This window comes from Loxodonta africana, chromosome 3 (genome assembly GCF_030014295.1).
Source record: "Loxodonta africana isolate mLoxAfr1 chromosome 3, mLoxAfr1.hap2, whole genome shotgun sequence".
NCBI classification, from domain to species: Eukaryota; Metazoa; Chordata; class Mammalia; order Proboscidea; family Elephantidae; genus Loxodonta; species Loxodonta africana.
The window spans coordinates 5871883-5896837 of record NC_087344.1 but is presented as its reverse complement, the minus strand read 5'-3'; the positions used below and the strand labels follow the sequence as shown (position 1 = coordinate 5896837).

Here is a 24955-nt window from a genome sequence, read left to right as displayed (position 1 = left end):
GGGGTTGGGGCTGGAACTGTCCGCTGCTCAGGGAGCTTTGGAGGGGATCAAGGTCTCTGTCCCTGGGGCCTGGCTCAGCAGTGGTCCTTGAGTTCCCTTTGGGGTTCCTTCTTGATCTGATTGTCTAGCCCAGGGTGGGGCTCTAGACTCAGAATGCAGCCAGAATCTGGGTCTCAGATCTATGCACTGGGACTCCAGGTATCCTGTTCTGGTCATTCAAACGGCCCAGTCTTCCTGCTCCTCCCCACCTTCCTCCCCGCCCTAGTGGGTGCGCACCCCCCAACAAGAGATGGGGGCAATTTGCCTATATTTGGGAGGCCTCATGATTCTTTCCCACAGCATGGACTGGACCCCAGGGTCAGGCTGGGAGCTTCACACGAGTGGGGTCCAGCCTCTCTTTGGGGGATGGATGATGGCGAGATGAAGGTGGGCTTGGGAGAGGATGAGGTTTGAGGTGGCGGTTTCATGTCAAAAAAAGAAACAACACTCCACCCCCTACCCTGGGGAAGAGGTCAGCGATGGCCTGGGGGTCCTGGTGTTTCTGCATCATTCTGCCTGCAGCAAGGGGTCTAGAAATTTTACCCTACAGGGACCCTGTAGTTTTCCCAAGAAACAGGAAAGAACAAACCACCCCAAGACAACACACTGCCTGGGATGGACCTGTATAATGTCCTCAATAGAAGGCGCTGAATGAATGGAGAATGAAAAGTTGGGGAGAGGAAGTCCCGCCCTCCTCGGAAGCTCTGGGGCTCCAGGGGTGCGGGATGTGGAGCCAAGGGAAGGGCAAGGTGGCCCTAGCAGAGCCCCCCGGGCGGGGGGTATCTCGGCAGGGATGGCTGCAACCACAGCCTGTCGCTGGTTGCTCCCCCACCTCCCTGGGGAATAAAAGTTTGTATGAAAAAAAGAAAAACCAGGCATTCCTCACATTTAGACAACGTGTATGCACAAGGCTTTAGCTCTCTGGCCGAGGGGCAGCTCTTAAGGGCAGGCTGAGGCCAGGGCCTCGGGCTCTCCCTATCTGTCCCCTGGGGCTGGCTAGAGGTGTCTGTTTTGGAGGCAATATGGGATGAGCTAGGCTTGACACCTATGCCCGCACCCTGCTCCTGGAACCACACTATAGGCTGAGTGGCAGGCAGTGGAGACTGTCTGCCCGGTGACCCCAAATGAAATGCTTGAAAGGTCAGGGTGGGGGCTGGGATGAAGAAAGGGGGGCTTCCCCTTTTATTAGCTGCGGTTGGAGAATCCAGCCCTCGGGTTCACCTGCCTGGCCTCCCCGCAACCCTTGGGCTCTTGTCTTAGCTTTGGTAGAGTTAGAAGCAAAGGGAATGGGGGGGCGGGGAGGAAGCAAAGGAAAGAAAAATGCAAGAAAATAACATCAAGGAAGGACAACAGCATGATCAGCTTCTGTCCGCGGCTCCTGCACCCCCGCCAGCCTCCAACTGCTGAGCCCCCCAATAGTGATGAGCTAGACCTACAGATACAGACGGACGGATATTGCATATATCAGTTTAGATTTTTTGTTTCTTACCAGATACCCTTAATATTCACAGCTGGAAGACGTAGAACAGGGAGTTAGGGGCCAGGGGAAGGCAGGAAAGAATGCCACCAAGAGTGGTCCCCAGGGAGGGGGAGATGGGAGAAGTGGGTGCTTTGGCAAGAAGGATGGGGGTGTGCAGAGAGAGAGGGGACAAGACAGGGGGACAGCGTGGTGACCCTGAGCCTGCACTGAGGGGCAGGGTTGGGGGGTTCTGGCTGTCTGCTCATGGGCACCCCAGGGGGGGTCACCCCATTGAGGGGACTGCCTGGGGCTGGTGCGTGCGCGTCTTGGGGAAGGGCTGGCCTGTGGCTCCAGTGACCCCTGAAGTCTCTCCTCACAAATGGCCCTCTGGAACCTGGGAGCCAGGGACATGGGGGCACTGCCGGCAACAGAGAGCAAGCACCGGGGGCACCCCCAAAATGCAGCAGGAAAAGGTGGTGACAGAACCAAGGATGGGGGGCCAAATCACGGGGGAGGTGATTGTTTTTGGATAGCTTTTTGGAGCGTGATTTTCTTCTTTTTTTTTTGAAATCTTATTTTCTTATAATTCTTACTATTTCATTTTTATTTTTTTACAAATAGAAATACATCTCTTTCCCGTTTTTATTTTTTATTTCCTGACACTGTTGTGTCTTTTTTTTTCTTCTTCTTCTTGTTAACTACCCAGGCAGAACATGCAGTTAGTCGTGTGCGGTGATATCATTTTAAAGTTAATGCTTATTTCTCGGAAAGCAAGGCACATCACGTGATAGAAAAGTCCGTGCAAATTAGGAAATGTGGAAGTTTTTTTGGAGTTTTTTTTTTTTTGTAGCCTTTTTTTTTCTTTTCTTTTTTTTTTTTTTTTAAAGAGAGGTGGGTGGTAGAGGGCAGGAGGGAACAGGAGGGAGACAGAGCCAAGTATTAATTGCCATGCAGGTCGTATCAGCCGCCAGCTCACCGTTGGAGCCAGGTCACACCAGTTCCTGGCTAAGCACCATGCAGTTAGGTAAAGAGATGGTTCTTGTCAAGCCCAGCTGGGGGCCCGCTGGGCCCCCCCAGAGTGCAGCCCCTCCCCCACCCTGCCTCCCCAACACCCTAAGGTTCCTGGTCAAGAAGGTTCCAGATACTCTAACTTTGTAATCCCCCCACTGCCGCCAAGGCCCACGCTTTGGTCCCCAACGGGCTGCCACCCGCTGGAGGGGCCCTGAGGACAGACGGACGGACGGACGAACGAACGAACAGGTGGACAGAAAATGAACGGTCCAAGGGTTCCCGGCCTGAGGATGACAAACTTTGAGGGGGGCTGGTGGGGAGGGGCATGGGGTCTTTTTCTTTCCAGCTTGGGTTTACCGAGCCCCTGAGGCTGGTTTCGGAGGAGAGAGAGTCGGTTTTGGGGGAAGGAGCCCCAGGAGCGGTGGCGGTGAGGGGGCTAGAGTCAGAGCAGATGAGGGATTAGGGGCCCTGCCCTTGGGGATGGCTTTGGCCTTGACCCAAGTGGGGGGAGGGATTCTCTTAGCGCCAGGCATGAAGGAGGTCAGTGGGGCTGGGATGGACAGCCGGGGAGGGGTCCCTAAAACACCTGCCCCCTCCCAGGCCCCCGACCCAAGATGGCGATGGGGGGGTTGGGGTGGGATTGGGCCCCCGGGGGTGTGCCCAGCTTAGTGTTTTTGGAGCGACTCAACGGAAAAATGCTTAGCAGATGGGCACCCCCCTTTCCATGCCAACCTGCCCTCTCCCTGCCAGCCTCCTCCAGGGCTGGCTGAGCCCACCCCACTACTGCCTCCTCCCAGAAGCCACCAGGGAAGATGAAAGTGCAAACCGAGGTCCCCTTGGGGCTGGGAGCCACCAGGACGGCGTCACTCCAGGTTGTAAGGCACTGGTGGGGGGGTCCTGGGGGCGGGCGGGCAGGGGAGGGCACCAGCTTCCCTAGGACCCCCACACCCTGGCAGGGCAGGGCGCTGGTGGGGGGGGGACACCCAGCTCTGCCCCTTGGGGCCGCTCCGGGGTCCCATCTCCAGGCTTGTGGGGGGCACAGCAATGGGGGGGTTGGAGACTGGAGGTGATCGGGCTGTGAGGGAGGAGGGTGGAGGGCACCGCGGCCGCTCGGTCCTAGCTGGACAGAGGGGGCAGCCAGCGGGAATCAGGCACTTAGAACCACTCGCTCCTCCCCTCCCGCCTCCACGGGCTAGGGGGCGTCCCCTCCCAGGCCAGGGCGCACGAGGGTCCCGATGGCGCCCCATCCCCCAGAACCAGGGGCTCTGGGTCCTCCTGGCCCCGCCTCCTTCCATAGAAAGTGCATTTCTTACAGTGTGTGCAACGACGACGACACCTCCCCGGGGTGCGGGGGGGCTGGGCGGGGTGAGGGGGCCTCCGATGTCAGGGGGCTGCTGAGGGGTTAATTGCATAGAGACTTCTCCTCCCAAACCCGCCGGGGGCGCGAGGGCTGAAAGACCCAAGAGAGCACGCTGGGGGAGGGTGTGGGGGGTACAGGGGGGCAGCCTTTGGCCAAACCCAACAGCCCAGGGAGTCAGACATCCAGCACACCCCTGTCACTTCCCTGCCCACCCTGGCCGCCACCTCCAGTCTCTGCTGCCCCTTGCTGAGGTTCCCCAGGCGCGCTTGCCCCCCCCTTTCGAAAACACCATGGTAGGGGGCCTGGTTGACGTCCTTGTGAGGCTGGGGGTGGTGGCCATGCTGGGTGTCCGCTGGGCACCCCCGGCTTGCTCACCTGTCTCTGGGCAGGTTGGGCCTGGGAGCGGTGCCCTGGCGAGGTGGTGGCTGGGCGGGCGTCTGTCCTTCCGAGCAGCAGGAAGCCAGGAGATGAATAACTTAGGAAGACATGCCCGCCTGGGGCCGGCCCTCCCTCGCCCAGTGTTGATGGTGTCCCGAGAGTCTGCAGCAATGCCGTCTTTTACCTTTTGTCTTCTTGGTTGGGTGGGTTGGCTTTTTTTTTTTTTTCCTCTTTTGTTCCTGTTTAATCTTTTTTTGTTTGTTTGTTTTGTTTTTTTCCTTTTTTAAAAGTTTTCCTCTTCCATGTGTGTGTCTGTGTATTTTGTCTTTTCGGCCAGCCTGGGAGTCAGCGGGGTGTTCTCGTTCGCTCTAATTTTCACCAAAAACGTAGGCTGGGGGCCGGCTGGGCTGCCCTCCAGGAGTCCTGGGACGAAGGATGAGGGGCGTGGGAAGGAGACCTTGGTTATCCCAGATACCAGGACTGGGCGGCCAGCAGACAGAGAGAAAAAACAAGAGAGAGAGAAGGGGGTCAGGCTCTGCATTGACCTTGCTCCCCATTTCCACACCCACCATGACCCTGCCCACTGTCCCCCCACGATCGATCCTGTGACCTGTCTCCTCCCAGACCTGGGTGACCCTGGGCAAGTGGCTTTGCCCCCGAGTGAGGTTGTGAGATAAAATGCAGGACGCCCAGTTAAGTCTGAATGTCAGAAAAACAAAGGATAAAATTTGCTTTTAACTTAAGTATACTCCATGCGCTATTTGGGATATTGTTGTTGTTCGGTGTGGTGGAGCTGGTTCCAACCCATAGCGAGCCCATGCACAACAGAACAAAACACTGCCCCGTCCTGCACCATTCTCACAATCATTGCTACGCTTGAGCCCATTGTTGCAGCCACTGTGTCAATCCATCTTGTTCAAGGTCTTCCTTTTTTTGTGGGGAGGGGTGCGGGGGATATACTTATACTAAAAAAAAGAAAAAAATTATTTGATTCCTCTCTGGAATTCAAATTTAACTGGACGTCCTGTATTTTAAGTTTTTAATATAATTATTTTATTTTTGTTGTTGTTAATATACACAGCGGAATGGATTCCAACAGTTTCTACATGTACAACTCAGTGACGTTGATTACATTCTTTGAATTTGACAACCATTCTCACCCTCCTTTTCCAAATCGTTCCCCTCCATTAACATAATCTCACTGCCCCCTACGCTTCTCATCGAACCTTTCTAGTTACAGTTGTCAATTTGATCCCGCATATACAGTTCTTTTAAAAGAGCACGGTGCTCAAGGCAGACGTTCTTTACTAGGCAGCTGAATTACTGTTTGGTTTTAAGACTTCAGGGGATAATTTTGGTTTAAGGTTGAACTATATTGTATTTTTATTAGCAAAATCATACAACGTTATCTTTGAGCCCTGTTGTCCTGACTGCAACGTAGGGGTGAAGGGAGGACTTCGGTGGAGGAGGGGGCGTGCACTCCCCTGCCCAGTGCACAGGAGAAGAATGAAATTTTACAGAGGACCACTGTACCCCAGTACTGTAATGTGTGTTTTCTGTTTACTTTTTAAAAACATTCTCCCATCTAATGACGGGGAAGCTGTGATGCTCCGTGTTATAGTGAAGAGAACAGGGCTCAGAGAGGCTTAGTAACTTGCCCTAGGTCACCAGCATGGACTGGCAGGGCAGGAATTTGAGTTCTGGTCCACGGGGTTTCAGCTCTCACTTCCCCCCTGGGAATCCACGGCTCTGCCCTGTCACAGCTGGGATGGGTCCTTGGACTCACACAACCTAATGAAGGGGCCTGGTGCTGTCGAGTCAATTCCAACTCATAGAGACCCCACAGGACATAGTAGAACTGCCCCCATAGGCTTTCCAAGGCAGAGTGGCTGGTGGGTTCAAACCACTGAACTTCTACTTAGCAGCCGAGGACTGAACCCCTGTGCCACCAATAAAGGGGCCAGCAGAAGGAATTGAGGGCAACTTTTTCAACTCAGCCCATCTGTGGTGTTTCTGTGTGGGAGTCCCATTTTACAGAGGGGGAGACTGACACTTGGAAAAGGGTGCTGCAGAGGCCACAGAGCAGGCTGGAGTCTCCCCACTAGGGCCCACTCCATAGGACCTGTGACTGGGGGACGGCTGGGGGGGCAGTCCCAGGAGAAAAATGGCTGCACAGACCCCTTGAGATGGAAACCTTTCCCGCCCATGGCTCTGGCCCCTTGGCCGGGGAAACGGCCCTCCCCCATAGAGGTCTGATGCCCACAGAGCCACTCCCCGGCACCCCCGCCCCACTGCAAATCAATCTCCCTCCCAACCAGGCAGCCCTACAGGCAGCCGCTGGGCCATCCCATCCAACTGGCGCCGGCATTCCCAGCCCCCCAACTCCAGCCAAGTTCAAGTTCATCTTGGCCATTACCTCATGTCTGGTTTCCGTTGGCAACCAGACAGACTCTGGGTGTGACCCTCCCCCATGGTGGACGGTCTCCCCTTGGCCCTTCCTCCCTCCCAGGCCTCCTGCCTGGCCAGGCTTCGCCTGTAGGGGCGGTGGGGCGGAACCTCCCAGACCCCACCCCACGTCCTCCACTCAGCGGGCCTCCACTCAGCGGGCCATGGGGGAGACTGAGGTGGAGCAGCGTCAGGGTGGAGTACCCCCTGGGCTGGTCAGAGGCACCACCATGGCTCTGCTCTGGTCATGTGGTTCAACCCCTCTGTGCCTTGGTTTACTCATCTGGTCAATGGGTGTGATGAGCTGGGGGGATGTGGCGGACAGTGGGGGAGTTAGAACCCACTGAGCCAGGACTGGGGAGATTGATGGGAAAAGGCTGGGGGGATTGATGGGAGGAGGGGACATTGATTAGGGAGGTAGCACTGGTCAGGCAAAGGGATATTGATCAGGGGGAGGGGTATTGATCAGGGAATGGGGGGGCCGCTATGGGGGCTAGGGAAGATGAGACAGAGGCGCACAGAGAAGGAGCTGGCACAGAGAAGGAGCTGGCCGCTGCGGGGGCAGGGAGCCGCAAACTGGCCAAGAATCATTAAGGTGGAGGCAGAACTGCTGACTGGACCAAAATCAGAAATGAGAGGCCTCCGCTCAGGCCTGGGAGCAGGGGCTCCAAGTGGGGGAGCAGGGCTCCGGCTTCCTCCCTCCTCCCCTCCCCTCCCCTCCCTCATGCTTTGGGGTCCACCGGGGACTGGAGTCTCTCAGTCTAGGGACCTGCGGATGGGGCTGGGGAGTACTGGCAGGGTTCTCCCCAGACCCCCTCCCCAAGACTGTGTGCCCTGTCTCCTCCATCCCATTTTCCCTTGGGAGTCTCTTGCCAATCTGACCCCCCTCCTGCCCACAACACTGGCCCCCAGCGGTTCTCTCCAACTCCCAGACCTGGCTGCGCCCCTTCCTCGGTCTAAAGCCTTCTGTGGCTCCCCATCTCCCCAGGGCAGAGCCTGTGTCCACCAGTGTCCACCAGCCCGTCTGGTACATTCAAGTTGTTGTCCCCCTCCCCCACCCCCACGGCATTTCACACTGCACCCCGCCTTTGCCGGGGCTGCCTTTGTGGTCAGGTTCTAATGGTCCCTCCTCAGCAGCCGCCCCTCCCCCATGCTGGGTCCCACCCTCTAAGTGCCGAAGAAGCATGTAAAACCGAAAATGCCCACCTCAGCTGCCTCAGTTTCCCTCTCCCTCCAGGCCACCTGCTCGGGGTGTGGAGTTGGGGTGAGCCCATTTCAGAGAAGGGGTTCTCTGGGACCTGGCCAGAGGGTTAGGCCAGACAGTTGCATCTGAGATGAGGCGGAGGCTGGGTCAGCAGGCGGCCAGCCAGGGAAGGGTTAAGTGGCTGGGCCTTCTTCTGGGTTTTTATTAGCTTTGGTTTCTGAAGCAATTAGGACACTCCCAGCCTCCTCCAGGGAGGGATGTGGGGTGGGTGGGGGTGGGAAGGGAAGTTCCAGCTCTGTGAGCACTTTGGGGGGCATCCATGCTCCAGGACTCAGAGAGGGTGGCCATGGGGTGGTCCAGAGCCCAGAGCCAGGGGTCCTGGGGACCTAGAGCTCAGTGGATGACCTGAGCAAGGGGCTCTTCCTACTGGGCCCCGGGCCTCTGCCAGCACAGGGCAGGGGGTCTAGGATTTCGGGTGTACGTAGGAGGTGGTGCCTTTTCCGGGTAGAAATAGTCCCCTGATGCTCTGGGCCCTTCACAAGGCTCCTTGTAGGAGCCCCAGGCCCAGAGGGGGCCAGACAGAACCCTGGTAGTTGGAGCCAGCACCCCAACCCCCCAGCACTGGTCTCCCTGCAGCCTGGGAGAAGCAGCTAAACATCCCAGCTTCCTCCAGGGCCAGGTTTGTGGAAAGGAGAGATGAGGGGCAAGGGGGCCCTAGAAGAGAGAAGAAGCTCCTCCAGGCCAGAGGAGGCTCCCGGGGGACCCTGCTGGGCCCTCCTGCCACACCTTAGCACTTCGGCCCCACCCAACACCAACCAGGACAGCCACGGAGGGTCCCCAGGGGGCCAGAGTCTCCTTGGGCCAGGGCACCGAGCTGGTCCTGGGCTCAGCCGAGAATGGGGACACCTCTTCGCCCCTCCCTGTTCTCAGCCTAGGACTCCAGGGCAGAGGAATCCTCCTGGAGGATGTAGGGTCTAGATGCCACCCTGGGAGCCCAGAGTGCCCCCAGTCTTCGGTTCTTGTGATCTGACCTGCTGGGGGGCTCTGAGCCGGCTTCTCTGAGCGGAGGGCCTAGGAGTAGCCCTCTCCACTACATGCACACAGGGTGGGGGCTCCAGGGCCCGCCAGCACCTGCAGACGCACAGCTGTTAGCACACTCCTGCTGCCTGTGACCTTGCAGACCCCTCACCCAAGGGGTGCCAGGACATTTGGCGGGGGGGGGGGAGGGGCAGGGAGGGCGTGAGGCTGCCCCCCACCCCATGGAGTCTCAGTTCTGGGACCCCAGGACCCTGCCTCCATCCACCGCCCCACGGGCAACTCGTTGCTTCTCTCTGAGCCTCCTCTGTCAGGTCATTGACCTGCCTGCCTTTTGGGGTTGGAGCCGGACCTCCAACACTGCAGTACAGATGGCTGCAGTCATGTCAATGCTGCCCCTCCTCCCCCGCCCCTCTCACTTGCACTGATGCTGGGCTAGAGCCTGGGGTGGGGGCTCGGACCCCTGCTGCGGGCTGCCTCAGTTTCCCCACTCACTCTGGCCTGTCTCTGGCTGGGAGACCCCCCCAATCCTCCCAGCAGTGGCGGTGATGAAGGGGACCAAGGCTGGGGGGAAGGTTCAAGGCTTGAGCAGGCCCACTGCTGTGTGACACTGGGCGGATCCCTTGGCCTCTCTGGGCCTCAGTTTTCCCATCTGTACAAGTGGACTGTAATGATCCTTGGCCCCAGGCCCTGCCATCCACTAGGGAAGCGGCAGGCTGGGTTTGGGTTAGTCCACATCCTGGGGTGTGGCAGCCTCAGTGGCCAAGGTGGAGGACGTGGGGCCACACCAGGCCGCCTTTGGTCTGCACGGAAAGACCAGGCGCGGGCTCTGAGCCTTGGCAGGTACTGGAGGCGGCAGCCTCACCAAGTTCGCTCAACAGCCACCGCGCCAGGGGTACAGCTGTGGGCTGCACTGGGGGATGCAGCAGGGAGGGGGTTTCTCCCTGTGGCCCAGGGCTGGCCCCTCTGCCCCCTCCCACCCCCCAGCAGCCGGCCTCTCGGCCCCTACCTGTGCCTGATAAGTGCCCGCTGGCTCCCTCGGTCCTAATCCCATAAAGGAACGGTTTGCAGGGGACGTGCCGGGCGTAGAGTAGGCTGCGGGGAGGAGAGAGACCGAGAGCCCATTAGCAAGGGGTGGGCGCAGGGGGCAGAGGTTGCCCCGGGCCCAGAGAGGGTGGCCGCTGTCCAGGGTCACAGAGCCGGGCCTCCGCCCCCACCCGCAGCCAATAGGGTGCCCCTGAAAGCCCACGTCCTGGGGATCCTGTCTGGTGGGTCCCCTGGGGTCACAGCTCTGCCCACCAGCGCAGGCGGGGCGTCTGCCAAGAGGGGCGGCAGAGGTTGAACGATTCCTCGTTCAGAAACCACTCGTGAATTATTTAGTGTCTTCCCTGGCCGGGCTCATCCTGTGCCCGCGGCCCACAGCCCTGGCGGAGGCGCTGTGAATTATTGAAGGCGTTTTATTTATTAATTTTCCTCCCGGAGCCAGCACGCAGAGGGCTGGGGTGTTTGCATACAAGTATGTATATTTTAATTTCGCCAATTACAATTTGCTGGGGAGTAAATAACGCATGGCCTGGGGACACCAGGTACACAGGGAGCCTCCTGCAGCCCGGGACCAGGGTAGTGGGCGGGAGGGATGTGGGCACAGGCGGGGGCTGCTAAGAGGAAGGCTCAGGGTGGGAAGCACCCTGGTGTAGGGGGTGGGGAAGGAACCCATTTCCAGGCACTGAGTATAACCCTCCCACTGGATCCTCAACAGGCTCTACAAAGTCGACAGTACCATCAGCCCCATTTTACAGATGAGAAAGCAAAGTTCATGGTAACGACCAGCACCGAATACTGCCTTGGCTCTGTGCCCAACACTCCCCTGAATGTTCTCCACGATCTAGCTCACCGATTCGCCCAGTCCTGGCCACCCAACAAGGCCGGCACTATGACTGTCCCATTTTGCAGCTGAGAAAACTGAGGCTCAGAGAGGAGAAGACATTTGCCCAAGGTCACACAAGGAGGGTGCAGCAGAGGCAGGACTCGAACCCAGGGCTCATTCCACAGCTGGTCTTCTTCCAGTGCCTGGCTTTTAGCTTGAGAAACCCAGCAGCAGAGGGGTGTGCTGAGTTCTTTTGAGTTCAGAAGGCCCTGTGGCTCAGCAGGCAGGGGGTGCTGGGGGGTGCTGTCTGCAGGGAAGGGAGCAGGTACGGTCCAGCTGGAAGCTGCTGGCCCCTCTCCACTCGGTGGGGTGAGGCGTCTCATTTGGGGGTCTTTGGAGTGAAGGGTGAGAGGCAGATTGAGATGACGGGGAGACCTGGGGGTTCTGAGACCACCCAGGGCCGCCAACGAGGTGGCTTGCTTGGCCTCAGAGGAGGAGGGATGCCTCAGTGTTGGCTGCTGGGAGGGAGAGGTGTGGCAGGGCCACCGTGGTTGGCGGGGGTGTCTTAGGATGGGGATCTGGGAATTCCATCTCAGCCTTGGATTAGGGGGTAGGCGAGGGGTCATCAGGCTGCTACCTGGAACCACATCCAGATAGCAGAAAGGTCTGGAAGGCGGGGCTGTCAACCCAGGGTCAGGTGGGCAGGTGGGGGCTGTCTGATCTTAAGGAGTAGTCCAGTCCCACCCTGTGTCACCGATGGGAACAAGACCCTGAGCGGCCTGCTTTTCCCGAGAAGCCGGACCCTGGAAATTCTATGTGAAATGCCCTGATTTTATTCTACGTGAAATATCCTGATTTTATGCTATGTGAAATACACTCATCTTAAAACAGTAACAACAGGTGCTCCTTTTGCACAGACAAAATACACCCAGGGGCCAGGTTTGGCCCTCGGGGCCACCAGTTTGAGATCCTCACTAATTGCACCCGGGAGTGTGCCCACCGGGAGTGGCCGGGTCTGGACCCTGGACCCTCACCTCTGACCCATAGCTCCGTCCTGCCTTTCCCTAAGGCTGCCTCGGCCCCCGGGGGCCTGACCACGCGGCCCCGGGTCACTCTCCAGAGACCCACCAAGCTCGCCAGTACCCGCAGGGCCTGAGCTTTTGAGCCCGCCTGGCGGGGGTCTGGCTGGGGAGAGGGGGCTTCTGCTGGGATGCCCGCCGCCCCACCTCGGGCACCGCTTCCCGCGTGCTTACTGGGCGAGGCTGGCGACGTGGCTCCTCCCTCGGAGGTGGTGGTGGGTTTGGTGGCAGGGGGGAGTGCCAGCCGCGGCAGCCCGGGGGGCAGTGGAGCCAGCATCTGGGCGGAAATGCAGTGACTGGACATTTTGAGCTGACCACTTCCATTTAACTGAGGGGAACAGAGAGACACGTGGTTAAGGGGCGGGTGCTCCCCACGCCCTGGGCTGCTGGTGCCGGCTGCGCTGCCCCCAGCTCTGGGGGCAGTTTTGCTGGGGTGAGGGGGGCCAAAGCGCCAGCTTGGCAAGGATGAGCTTGGTGGGTCTCAGATCGGCCGGAGGTGGGGGCGGTGGTGGACGCCCGGACTCTGGGCAGCCTCCCAGTATCACACTGTCACCACTTACCTAATAAACCAGTTGCGTTGAGTCGACTACGACTCACGGCAACCCCGTATGTGTCAGAGGAGAGCTGTGCCCCTTAGGGTTTTCAATGGCTGGTTTTTTGGAAGCCGGTTGCCAGGCTTTTCTTCCACAGCATCTCTGGGTGGGCTTGAACAGGAAACCTTCCAGGGAGCCACCGAGTGCGCTCACCATGTGCACCACCCATGGACCACACCACCACTTACTTGACCTCCTCCGTAAGCCACCTATACACGGACTCGCTTGCCTGCTGAACCATGTCACCTTACACTAACCAACAACATCTCACCCTCGTGGGCTGTTTGTGGGTTTTCCCGAATCCACTGTGAGTACCAACCAGCCATGACCTTGCCCACAGTTCCAAACTGCAAAAATCTCTGGACACCAGACACTTCTTGGTGGAAGTCTGCCAAAACCTGGCCTGAACGGATTTTTAAAATTGGTCTCTACCTGCCCAGCACTTAAAGAGTCCCACGTGTCGCCGCAGCAATACAACCGTATCTGAAGACAGGGTGCCACCCCCACCCCACTGGGGTGCCCCATAACAGGCTGTTGATTTTAGCTGCCGTTGACCCAGCTTCCGACTCCTGGTGACTCCAGGCACAACAGAACATCATGCTGCCTGGTCCTGCACCATGATCGGTTGTGGATTGGATCGTTGCGATCCACGGGGTTTTCGTTGGTTGACTTTCAGACATCGATCACCAGGCCTTTCTTCCTAGTCTTAGTCGGGAAGCTCTGCTGAAAGCTGTTCAGCATCCTAGCAACACACAAGCCTCCACTGACAGACGGGTGGTGGCTGCATATAACGTGCACTGGTCAAGACTGAACCCAGGTCTCCCGCGTGGGAGCTGAGCATTCTGCCACAGAACCACTGCCGCCTCATCACGTAACACACACACCGTATGTTCTAAAATGTGAGGGAGTCTGAATCTCGACCCAATCTGACTCCAAGTACTTCAGATAAAGGATTACGGAGCCATGCTCACAAAACCTTTCAAATAAAAGTTGTACATTTGAGACGGCCTGGGTGACGCACTCCACTCAGACAAGCCCCATGGCCTGACCACGGTGAGGCTGGGCCCCAGGGAGAGCGCGCTGCTATCAGGAGCCACGGGGTGGCGTGGAGAGGCCCCGTCCCCGCCCGACTCACCGGTCCAGGCTGCTGGCTGGCCGGGTCGCAGGCCAGCGAGACGAGATCTTTGAGTGGGTCCTGGGGGTTGAGATGAGGCGGGTAGCGGATGGCCGTGTGTGGGAAGTAGGTAGAGGCCGTCTGGGGCAGGATGGACGTCGTGGGGAAATGCAGGGCTGAGGACGGGTGAGGACTCCGGGCGATTCCTGCGGACATGGAGGCAGCAGGTGGGCAGTGAGCAGTGGCTCTGACCAAGCCCTCGCAGGGCATGGTGGGAAGGGTCGCCCCGGTGCCTCTGACTGTGGTTTGTGTCTGTTCACGTGGGGGTGGGGGTTATGTCTGCACACTGCTGCATTCAGTAACAACTAAATAATAACAATGAAAGTGTTGTTCTTATCCTCGTGTGCCATGGAGTCGATCCTGATACCTAGCAACCCTCTGGGACAGAGCACAACTGCTCCGGTGGTTCCCAAGGCTGTAATCCTTACGGGAGCAGGCTGCCATGTTGCAGAGCGGTGGGTGGGTTTGAACCACCAACCTTTAGGTTAGCATCTGAGGGCTTAACCATTTCACCACCAGAGCTCCCCGTGATATTAACAGCACCTACCAACGCCCCCGACGAGAGCCCCAAGGGGTTCTGGAATCATCCATTTTTTTTTTTAATTAATAGACAGTGAAACGGAGTTCGTCCCAGGTGATGCCATCTGCCTGAAGCAGACGGCAGACTGGGATTCGAACCGGGTTACTTCCACGGCCTGCGCTCTAAACCAGGAGCTGGAAAACCCTTCTCATAAAGGACCAGAGAGTAAATAATTCAAAAAAATTGAAATATGAATCACATACCCTGAAGTATACAATTTTTTTAAAGTATACAACTCAACAGTTTCTAGTACTTTCGGGGTTGTGCGACCATCACTACCTATAGTTCCAGGATATTTTCCTCATCCTAAAAAGAACCCTCTACCCATTATGCACTGACTCGCGTTCTCCCCTGGCAACCCCAGGTCCGCTTTCTGCCCCTACAGATTTGCCCGTTGTGGACAGCTCATATAAACGGAGTCATATGCTATGTGGTCTCCTGTGTCTGGCTTCTCTCACTGAGCATCGTGTTTATAAAGTTCGTCCCCGTTGTAGCATGTATCAGAACTTCGTTTCTTTATAAACCGAAAAAAAAACCAAACCCGTTGCTGTTGAGTCGATTCTGACTCATAGCGACCCGACAGGACAGGGTAGAACTGCCCCTACGGTTTCCAAGGGACAGCTGGTGGGTTCAAACTGCTGACCTTCTGGTTTGCAGCCGAGCTCTTAACCACTCCATAGCAGTGTCTGTTTTTTTTTAAACCATTCAGTGACTTTTAGTTTATTCATGTGTTATATTTTAATACATTCGCTACATAATTCCAGGACATTTTTGTCACTCCTGAAAGGAACCCCGTACCCACCAGCAGTCGCTCCCTGTCCCCCATCCCACCAGACCCTGGCCAGATAGTAAATACTTTTTGGCTGTGCAGGCTATACTGTCTGCTACAACTACTCAAGCCTGCTGTAGTAGCAGGAAAGCCACCACGGATATATGTAAACAAACAGGAGGGGCCATGTGCCAATAAAACTTTATTTACAAACACAGGCTGAGGGCCAGATTTGGCCTGCAGGACATAGTTTGCTGCTCCTGGTCTAAACCGCTAAGTTCCAATCACTTTTGCCTGCTTCCCTCTTGGTGTGTCTGCATCCTTATAGGGAATTAAGTCACCGTCAATGTCAGAGTGGGATAATAAGCAACATTCCAGAGCTTTCCACGAGTTAGCTCACTTAATCCTCATGGCAGCCCTGGGAGGCAGGGGAGAGGAGGAAACAGAGGGCCGGGTGAGCTGTGACCATCTCAGTCATAATCATGGTTCCATCTGTTGTGTGTGTGTGTAGCTGTCATGCTGCCATGAACATTCACATACTGCCTGTGTGACCTGTGGCCTGTGTGTGTCTGGCCATGCTTCAGGTGAGTCTACACCATACCATGGACCCTGTGGTCTGCCAGAGGTCTCTCACATGGTTCATGTAGGCCCCCTGCCCCTGGGAACATGTGTGACCTTGGGCAGGTCCCTCCCATGTCTGACCTCCCACATCTGAGCCCTGGCCCCTTCTTGGACAGAAGGGGAAACTGAGGCCCAGAGAGACTGGGGGCAGGAACCAGGCCCGGGTGCTCTCCATTGCACCTCTAGGTTTTCTTGCCTGGCCAGGAGGCTCTAGCAGTAGGGCTCGGGGTCACACAGTTGCTGGGACTTCCCCAGCCGCGAGGGCCTGCTCACTCACCGCTGTGCACGGCGATGACGGGCCGGTGGTGCTGCGTGAAGCTGGAGAGGCGTGGCGAGTCCTGGGGCGAAGGGCTGTTGAACGGAGACTTGTCCATCTCTGTCTTCTTCACTGGGGACGAGATGCCTGCGGGGCAGGGGCGAGAGGGTCACTAGCCGGCAGGTGTGGGTGGCCATGCTCCTTCCCCCCAGCACCTGGGTGCCCATCCAGGCCCCAGGTCCCACCCACAACCCTCTTGCTCCAAAAAGCTCAAAATCCAATGCCGTGGAGTCAATTCTGAGTCATGCCAGCCCCGCATGTTACAGAGTAGAACTGCCCCATAGGGTTTACTCGGCTGCAATCTTTACAGTATCAGATAGTCCTTTCTTCTCCACTGCCCCTGGATGGGTTTGAACTGCCAACCCTTCACACCACCCAGGACCTTTCTCAGTACCTGCTCCCATTGCCCTAGGCTCTCCCAGGACCCCCGCCTCCCCGAGGCCCAGCATCCAAAGGGTTAGTGTCAGCACAGTGGGGGCCAGACATTTTGAACATCACTCCTGCCTCTCCTCCTCGCAGCAACCTGAGAGTGAGGGCCCGGGTGCCCATTTCAGAGGGGCAAACTGAGGCTGAGAGCGGAGAGGGGGTTGCTGAGACACATGGCTGATGGGACCAGGAACCTGATGTCCACACAGGCATGGCCCTATCTTTTCTCCTGCCAGAGAACTGGGGCTGGTCCAGGGATGCCCCCTGTCCCCCAGGGGGAGTCGCACCCGGGCACCCACACAAGGGGCTGGACACAGCCTGAGTGTCGCTGACCAAGGAGGGTTGTGTCTGAGTAGATGGGGAATGTTCTGGAAGCCCCAGCCAGCCGGGCCTGGAGGCTGAACTGCTGGCTTGGGTGTCGTCCAGCAGGCCTGCCAGCCAAGCTCAGCCTTGGCAGCCAGGGCTCGGGATTTCCCGGGAACCGGGGAGCTGGTGGGAAGACAGAGGGAGAGCTGTGTGAGCGCGTGTGGGGGTGGGTGGCAGGCCCGCAGTGCTCACTTTGGCAGGTCTCCTAGCCTAGCATTGTCCTGGAGCCCACCATCCCCCCTTCTGGAGCTTCCTGCCACGGGGCCTGGGTGGAGGCCAACAAGATGCCGCAGGAACGGTAACCCTCCATGCTGGGGGGTGCTTGGAGGAGGCCCTGAGCGTGAGCTGCCCGTCTCCTAGTTCAGCAGGCACGCCTGTGATTCCCCCATCTGAGCAGCTCTGCATCTGATTAACACACCTGCCTGCGTGTCCCCAAGCACACACCTGTGCATGTCCCCCACCTGACCACACCTCTGCCCCAGCACACCTGCCCACACATCCCCACACCTCTGCCCTAGCATACCTGCCCACATCCTCCACCTGAGCACATACCTCTGCCCTAGCACACCTGCCCACACATCCCCACCTGAGTACACATCTGTCCTTGCACACTGGCCCACACATTCCCACCTGTGCACACATCTCTTCACTAGCACACCTGCCCATGTCTCCACCTGAGCACCCACCTCTGCCCTAGCACACCTGCCCATGTCCTCACCTGAGCACACCTCTGCCCCAGAACACCTGCTCACACACCCCCACATGAGCACACACCCTTGCCTTAGCACACCTGCCCGTGTCCCCCACCTAAGTGTACACCCCTGCCCTAGCACACCTGCCCATGTTCCCCACCTGAGTGCACACCCCTGCCCTAGCACACCTGCCCAGGTCCCCCACCTGAGCAAACCTCTGCACTAGCACACCTGCCCACATCCCCACCTGAGCACAGTGTGTGATCAGTGTCCAGAACAGCCCAGAAACAGGCTCAATGAGAGTGTTTCACGTGCATGGATGACCTGAGGGTGTGCAGAGCTCTGCTGAGGACAGCCGTAGTCGAGTGAGCATTTATCACTCACCGAGGTCCTGCAGACTCAGTATGACTGACATTTGGGCCCAGATCCTTCTCTGGGGTGGGGCAGTCCTGTGCACTGTAGGGTGAGCAGCATTCCTGACATCCACCCACTTGATGCCAGTAGCATTTCCCTCCAGTTGTCACAATCACAAATGTCCACAGACATCGCCCAGTGTCCCCTGGGGGCAGAATCACCTGGGGGAAGGGCCCCTCTGGGAGCTCTCAGGCAGAGCCATCTGGGCCTGACCTCAAGTCGTCCCCACAGCTGCCCCATGCAGATTCCTAGGAGTTACCGTATTTCAAAGGGGCCCTTGGTGGCGCAACGGTTAAGTGCTTGGCTGCTAACCAAAAGGCTGATGGTTCAAACTCACCCAGCGGCTCTGCTGGAGAAAAGACCTGGATATCTTCTCCCACAAAGGTTACAGCCTAGAAAACCCTATGGGGGTAGTTCTACCCTGTCATATGGGGTCACCATGAGACATAGTCAACTCGATGGCACCCAACAACAACAACCCCATTTCACAAATGTGGAGACTAAGCCCTGATAAGAGAAGTCACTTACCCAAGGTCACAGACCCAAGAAGTAGTGGAGGTGGGATTCGAACCTAACTGTGTAACTTCACGGAGCCCTGGTGGCTCAGTGGTTAAGAGCTTGGCCGCTGACCAAAAGGTCAGCGGTTTGAATCCACCAGACGCTCCTTGCAAACACTGTGGGGCAGTTCTACTCTGTCCTGCAGGGTCACTATGAGTCAGAATCCACTGCACAGCAACGGGTTTGGTTCCCAGTTTGTGTAATTCCACAGGCCGCGCTCCACCCCCGACCCCGAGTTCACAGAGAAACAAAGGAAGCCCCACGTGACAGAGGAGCGAAATGGGAGCTGGCACCCGCTGGGCCCAGGGAGCATCCCAGCCCCACCTCCATCCACTCTCGAGGCCCATCACCTTGAGTCCTGCTTCTCTGACCTGTCCACCTTCCCAGCCCAGGCCCCGTGTGGCCCGAGGGTGACAAAACCCCGACTGGATCCTTCTAGCCCTTAGAATCTGCACAGCGTCCACTGTCCCCAGACAAAGCCCAAGTCCTCCCCGTGGCCCACGGAGTACTTCACGACCTGCCCCATCCCCTCTGCCTCCCCTCCTCCTCTCCCCCCCCGCGCTCACTCCACTCCAGCCACGCAGGCCTCCTCGCTGTTCCTCCAATTCACCAGGCCAGGCTCTGCCTTGGGGCCTTTGCGTGGACTGTGCCTTCTGCCCTGGAATGCCATTTTTTTACTGGAGATCTTCTCATTCACATAGATCTTGAAGGTTCCCTCTTCAGAGAAACCTGCTCAGACCACGTGGGCTAAATGTGCCTCCTTCACCTTCACTGACAATAACTTTGCGCTGGTACCCCGGCTCTGCCCTCGCCCCCACAGTCTGTCCTCCCCACAGCCAAAGGTCACCCATGAGCACCTGAGTCAAGCCCGTCCCTCCTCTGCTCACAGTCCTCTAGGGCTCAGACCTCCCTCGAGAAAAAGCCTGAGTCCTCCCCTGGGCCCACAGGGTCCTGCATGATCTACCCCGTCCCCTCTCTGCCCTCTCCTCCTCTCTCCCACTCACTCACTCGCCTCCAATGACAAAGGCCTCCTTGGTGTTCTTCCAACTCACCAGGCACGGTCCTGCCCCAGGGCCTTTGCACTGGTCCTCAGCTCCCTCAGGTCTCAACTCCATTGCCACCTCCTCCAGGAAGCCCTCTGTGATGCCCAGGTCGGGTCCACCTCACAGATTATTATATACATCTGCCGGTCTTTAAGCCCACATCCCTTGTCAATACTGATTACTGCTCTCCCACTAGTTTGCAGGCCTCAGAGAGTAGGGACTGAGTCCTCTAATCCCTCCTCTCCCCTGCCCACCTAGCTGGCACTAGGAGGTACTTTGTAAATGACTGTTGAAGGGCTGCTGTTCCTGGGTGCTGAGTCGATTCTGACTCATAGAGACCCCATGTGACAAAGAAGAACTGCCCCCTAGGGTTTCCTGGGCTGTAATCTTTATGGGAGCAGGTCATCAAGTCTTTCTCCTATGGAGCTGCTGGGTGGGTTCGAACCATTGACCCTTCCATTAGCAGTCAAGCGTTTAACTGTTTGCACCGCCAGGGCTCCTTTAATTGAGGGGCTGAACGAGCCTGAATCCCCTATTTTTCAGAGGAGGACTCACCCACGCCCCTGGCTTGCTTCGCCCTGTGTTCTGGTGTCTAGGTCTCCTGCAATGGGAACAAAGGACTCTGGGGCTCAAGCAGAGGGTGCACGCCCTCTGCTCCACAGGGTAGGTGATGGGGCGGAGGTAAAGGAGGAGGAAAGGCATCCTTGGCTGGGCAGCATGGGCAAAGGCCTATAGTCTGACACAAGGCGCTGGTGAGCTGTGGCTGCAGGGTCTCACCTGGGGGGCACTGGCACTCCTTCCCCCCAGGCCTCTGCTACTCTCAGGCATGGGGGTGCAGCTGCAGGGGTGTGGGCCTAGCCCAGCTCTGGGCCAGAGAACCAAAGAAAGGGCCGGGAGAGGAGGAGAAAGCAGGCTCTAATCAGCTTAACCTCCTTAATGAGAGGCTAATTGGGGCTGTCTAGACAGGAAGCTGGGAGGGCCCAGGAGGAGGAGGTGGAAGAGGAGGTGAGGGTCCCTGGGGTGTGGCTGGAGGCCAGGCTGTAGCACTCTGGCTCCTGAGTGTTCCCGGCCACCTGGACCCTTCCCTGGGTCTGGCAATTGTGCAGGGAGCCCATGAGACCCCTCTGCAGCCCAGTGGCAGGTCCCTTTGGATGGTTCCCCATCTGAAACTGGGATATTTTACTTGACCCTGGCTACGCCCACTAGGGGACAGCAGGTGGAGGAAGCATAAGGTTCTAGAATGCTGGGCTCTGCCCTTTCCTGCCTGTGTGAGCCTCAGTTTCCTCCTCTGCCAAACAAGGCCAGTGGCAGCACTGATTTCACTGAGTGTGCCGGGGATGGGGAATAACGCAGCGAATGGCTTAGCATGTGGAAGGTGTCCAGTAAAGCGAGCAGGTGAGGACACCTGGAATGGCATCTACAAAAGGCCACCTGGGTCTGTGTCCCCACTGTGGTGGCCTGGACCAGGTGACCTCCCTTGTAGCTGGGTATGTCCACATGACTGAGTCCTGGGCAATAAGATAAAAAGAAGGGGTAGGTGTGACTTCTGAAAATTATTCTTAACGGGAGAGGGCATACCCAGATGGGACTCTTCTTCTTTCCTGCTGGCTGAAATGCAGACATGATGGCTGGAGCTCTGGCAGTCATCTTGGACCATGAGGTGAGAATGAAAACCATGCTCAGTGGAGCATAAGGCAGGAGCCTGAATCCCTTGCACCACACTTGCCCTGGGATGCTGACAGCTGGACATTTACTTGAGACAGAAATGCTCTGACCTTTGGGGTTTTCTGTCTGTCGCAGCCAAACCTAAGCTTATTGAATATAGAATTTTTATAGAGACAGGCCTGACAGAAATGGCAAATCACAGAGACAGAACCGATGGAGACACCGTGACTCATAAATTAAACAAATTCATTGCCATTGAATGGATTCTGACCGATAGTGACCTCATAAGACAGAGTAGAGCTGCCCCATAGAGTTTCGTTTCCAAGGCTGTTATCTTTACGGAAACAGACTGCCACATCTTTCTCTCGTGGAGTGGCTGGTAGGCTCGAACCTCTGACCTTTCGGTTAGCAACCGAGCACTCAACCATTGCGTAACCAAGGCTCCTGACTCATAAATTAAAGCTTAATGAATAGAGACAAGTCCTCCCAGAGTCAGGGACCCTTTAGGGAGAAAGCTGTTTTGGGACCTTACACTGTAGACAAGGGAGGACTCCTGAGACCAACTTCAAAGAGAAGGGGATTTTACAACAGACACGAAGAACAACTGGGCACTTCTCATGTGCTAGATGGGCACTTTATACGTGTTCCTTCTCCCAACTCTCATTAAGAGGGGTTGTTGTCATCATCATTCCCCTTTTGCAGATGAGGAAACTGAGGTTCAGAGAAGCTAAGCCACCTGCCCAAGGTTACACAGCATGAGCAGAGCTAGTCAATGGTAGAGGTGGCACTCGAACCCAGGTCTCTCTGATGCTTGAGCCTGCCTTCTTTATTGTGATGCTGGATTACCTCTCAAGAATTATGTTGGTGTGGCACTTTGTATAGACGGACCATTATGAGAAAGTGGGCCCTAAGAGGAGAGAGGAAAGGGGAAGAAGAAAACAAATTCTAACATTTACTGGGTGCTTAGTTTTTTGTTTTTTGTTTTTTTTTAGTAGGGGTTGGTAGACTTCTCGCCCTCCATGTGGGAGACCTGGGTTCCATCCCCAGCCAATGCCCCTGATGCAGTCACCACCTGTCTGTCAGAGGCGGCTTGCCTGTTGCCAGGATGCTAAACAGGTTTCAGGGCCGCTTCCAGACTAAGACAGGCTAGGAAGAAAGGCCTGATAATCCACATCTGAAAAATCTGCCCACAAAAACCCTATGGAAGGAGAGTCAGCAACAGGAAGAGGAAACGGAACGTGTGGCTGATTGCCTCTGTGAACAGCTGTCTCCGTTGCCAGGAGACCAGAAGAGCTGGAGGGTGCCCGGCTACCATTACTGAGCATTTTGATCAAAGATTCTATAGAGGAATCCTGATCAAAAGGGGGAAAATGCAAAACAATTTCAAATTCTCATGAAATTCAGACTTTCGGGAGTCATGGAGGCTGGATGAGCCCCTGAAACTACTAAACTTGGGATAATCTATAATCCTTAAACCAAAACTATCCCCTGAAGTCTCCTTTTTTTCCTAAATTTTACTAATTTTGTTGAGAATATATACAACAAAACAAACATCAATTCAACAGTTCCTACGTGTCCAGTTCAGTGACACTGATTACATTCTTCAAGTTGTGCAACCACTCTCACCCTCCTTTTCCTAGTTGTTCTTCCCTCATTAACATAAACTCACTGCCCTCTAAGGCTCCCACCTAATTTCTCAAGTTGCTGTTGTCAATTTGATCCCATATTACAGTTCTTAAAAGAGCACAATGCTCAAGGCAGGGCCTTTTTTTAAGGCTAAACTATTGTTTGGTTTAAAGAAGACTTCAGGGGGGGTATTTTGGGTTTAAGGTTTACAAGTTATCTCAGGGCAATAGTTTCGAGGGTTCCTCCACCCTCCATGGCCCCAGAAAGTCTGGAGCCCGTCAGAATTAGAAATTCTGTTCTGCATTTCCCCCGCCCTGAAGTCTTCTTAAAGCCAAGCAATACTTTAGCTTAACCAGTAAAAAACGTCTGCCTTGAGCATTATGCTCTTTAAGAACTACCTCTCTGGAATCGAGTTCACAAAAGCAACGGGCAAGGTCAGACAGGAAGCTTAGGGGGCAGTGAGTTCGTGTCAACGGGGAGGAACAACCGGGAAAAGGAGGGTGAGAACGGCTGCACAACTCAGAGAAGTGCAATCAGTGCCACTGAATTGTACTTGTAGAAATAGTTGAATGGGTGTATGTTTTACTGTGTATATTCTCGACAACAAAATATATAAAAATTATTAAAAAACCAAAACCCCACAGGGAGCACAATGGTCCAATCTGCAGCCAATTACGGGGACGGCGCAGGGACAGGCAGCACTCTGTTCCACTGTGCACGGGGTCTCCGTGAGTCGGGGGCTACCTTGATGGTGGCTAACAACAACTAGAACGGGTCTGGCTCATTCCAGGAATATGAGATTTAATCCCAGCAACCCCACAAGATGAGTACTGCAGGAATTAACCTCCCCATTTTACAGATGGAAAAAACTAAGGCTCAGAGAGGTGGGGTCACACCTACAAAGTATGGGATATGAACCCAGACAGGCTGGATCCAGAGTCCATGCTGGTAACCACTGGGCTGTCCCACGGCGGTGAAGCCTTGAGGATAAGGGCTGCATAGAACTGCGCTTCTAGAATCGGGGGGTATAGACCCTGGTGAGAATCTGATGAATGCCAGGGATGCCCTCCTCAGAGTAAGGCAAGCCTGAGGCCATTCTGTACACCATTTTCTGAAAGTCATAGATGTGAGCCTGCTAGACAGTAGAACTTTCACGTGAAAGGCACCCTTTAGGTGAGAAACGTGGTGAAGACGGGGACCTCAAAGGAGAGAAATTCAGAGAACGCTCTCAGGGAGGTGGTAGCTAAACAAAGAATCCTGAGGATTCTGACCCTACAGAATAGGAATCTCATGAGCAAGAGACGCTGGCGACGACCCTGCGGAGACAGGAGAGCAATAACAAAACCTCTTGGGAAAAGCGTGGAACAGAACTTCAAACTCATATGGAAACCAGACTTACTGAATCCATGGAGACTGGGGGAAGCCTCAAATCTGATGTCCAGAAATAATCTTTGAATACTGAACTGAAACTATCCCATGAAGCCATCGTTAAACTAAACAACAGTTCAGTCCAATTAACAAAGAATGTCTGCCTTGAGCACAGTACTCTTTATCTGTACTGGTGTAAACTCACTACACTTCATCTAAGGCACACATGAGAACTGTCTTAGTTATCCAGTGCTGCCACGACAGAAATACCACAGATGGATGGCTTTAACCAAGAGAAATTTATTCTCTCCCAGTCCAGGAGGCTGGAAGACCAAATTCGTGGTGCCAGCCCCCGCAGAAGGCTTTCTCTCTCTGTTGGTTCTGGGGGAAGGTTCTTGTTATGAATCTTCCCCTGGTCTAGGAGCTTCTCAGGGCAGGAACCCTGGGTCCAACGGACACGCTCTGCTCCCAGCGCTGCCTTCTTGGTGGTATAAGGTCCCCCTGTCTCTCTGTTCACTTCTCTCTTTTATATCTCGAAAGAGATTGACTCAAGGCACAACCTAATCTTGTAGATTGAGTCCTGTCTCATTACCATCACAGAGATAGGATTTATAACACATAGGAAAGTCCTATCAGATGACAAAACAGTGGACAATCCCACAATATTGGGAATCACGGCCTAGCCACGTTGACACACATTTTTGGGGGATGCAATTCAATCCAAAACAAGAACTTTAAGGGGCAGAGAGCCTAAATGAATGGTGATAAAACAACATGCGTAGAGACAGTGAGAATGGTGACACAATGGGAAATACGTAACCAATGTCATTGAACGGTCCTGTAGAAGGTGTGAGTGGATGTATGCTT

At 55.8% G+C, this 24955-nt stretch overlaps 1 protein-coding gene across 5 annotated transcripts in view; it reads right to left on the bottom strand.

Annotated features, from left to right (window-relative positions):
* Window positions 1–2130: 2130 nt before the first annotated feature.
* Window positions 2131–24955, bottom strand: part of NFIC (nuclear factor I C) — an 83430-nt gene continuing 60605 nt past the window's right edge. For 2 of the 5 annotated variants that reach the window (XM_064280252.1, XM_064280251.1), the window contains exons 7-12: window positions 15892–16017; window positions 13606–13790; window positions 12052–12205; window positions 10826–11189; window positions 9941–10026; window positions 2131–4727 (exon numbers count right to left, since the gene is read on the bottom strand). In XM_064280252.1, the coding sequence (XP_064136322.1) occupies window positions 4531–4727; window positions 9941–10026; window positions 10826–11189; window positions 12052–12205; window positions 13606–13790; window positions 15892–16017 (1112 nt within the window). In that variant the 3' untranslated portion in view covers window positions 2131–4530. The remainder of the gene's footprint in view (window positions 4728–9940; window positions 10027–10825; window positions 11190–12051; window positions 12206–13605; window positions 13791–15891; window positions 16018–24955) is intronic. The other 3 variants (XM_064280253.1, XM_064280254.1, XM_064280255.1) reach the window with 3 other exon arrangements.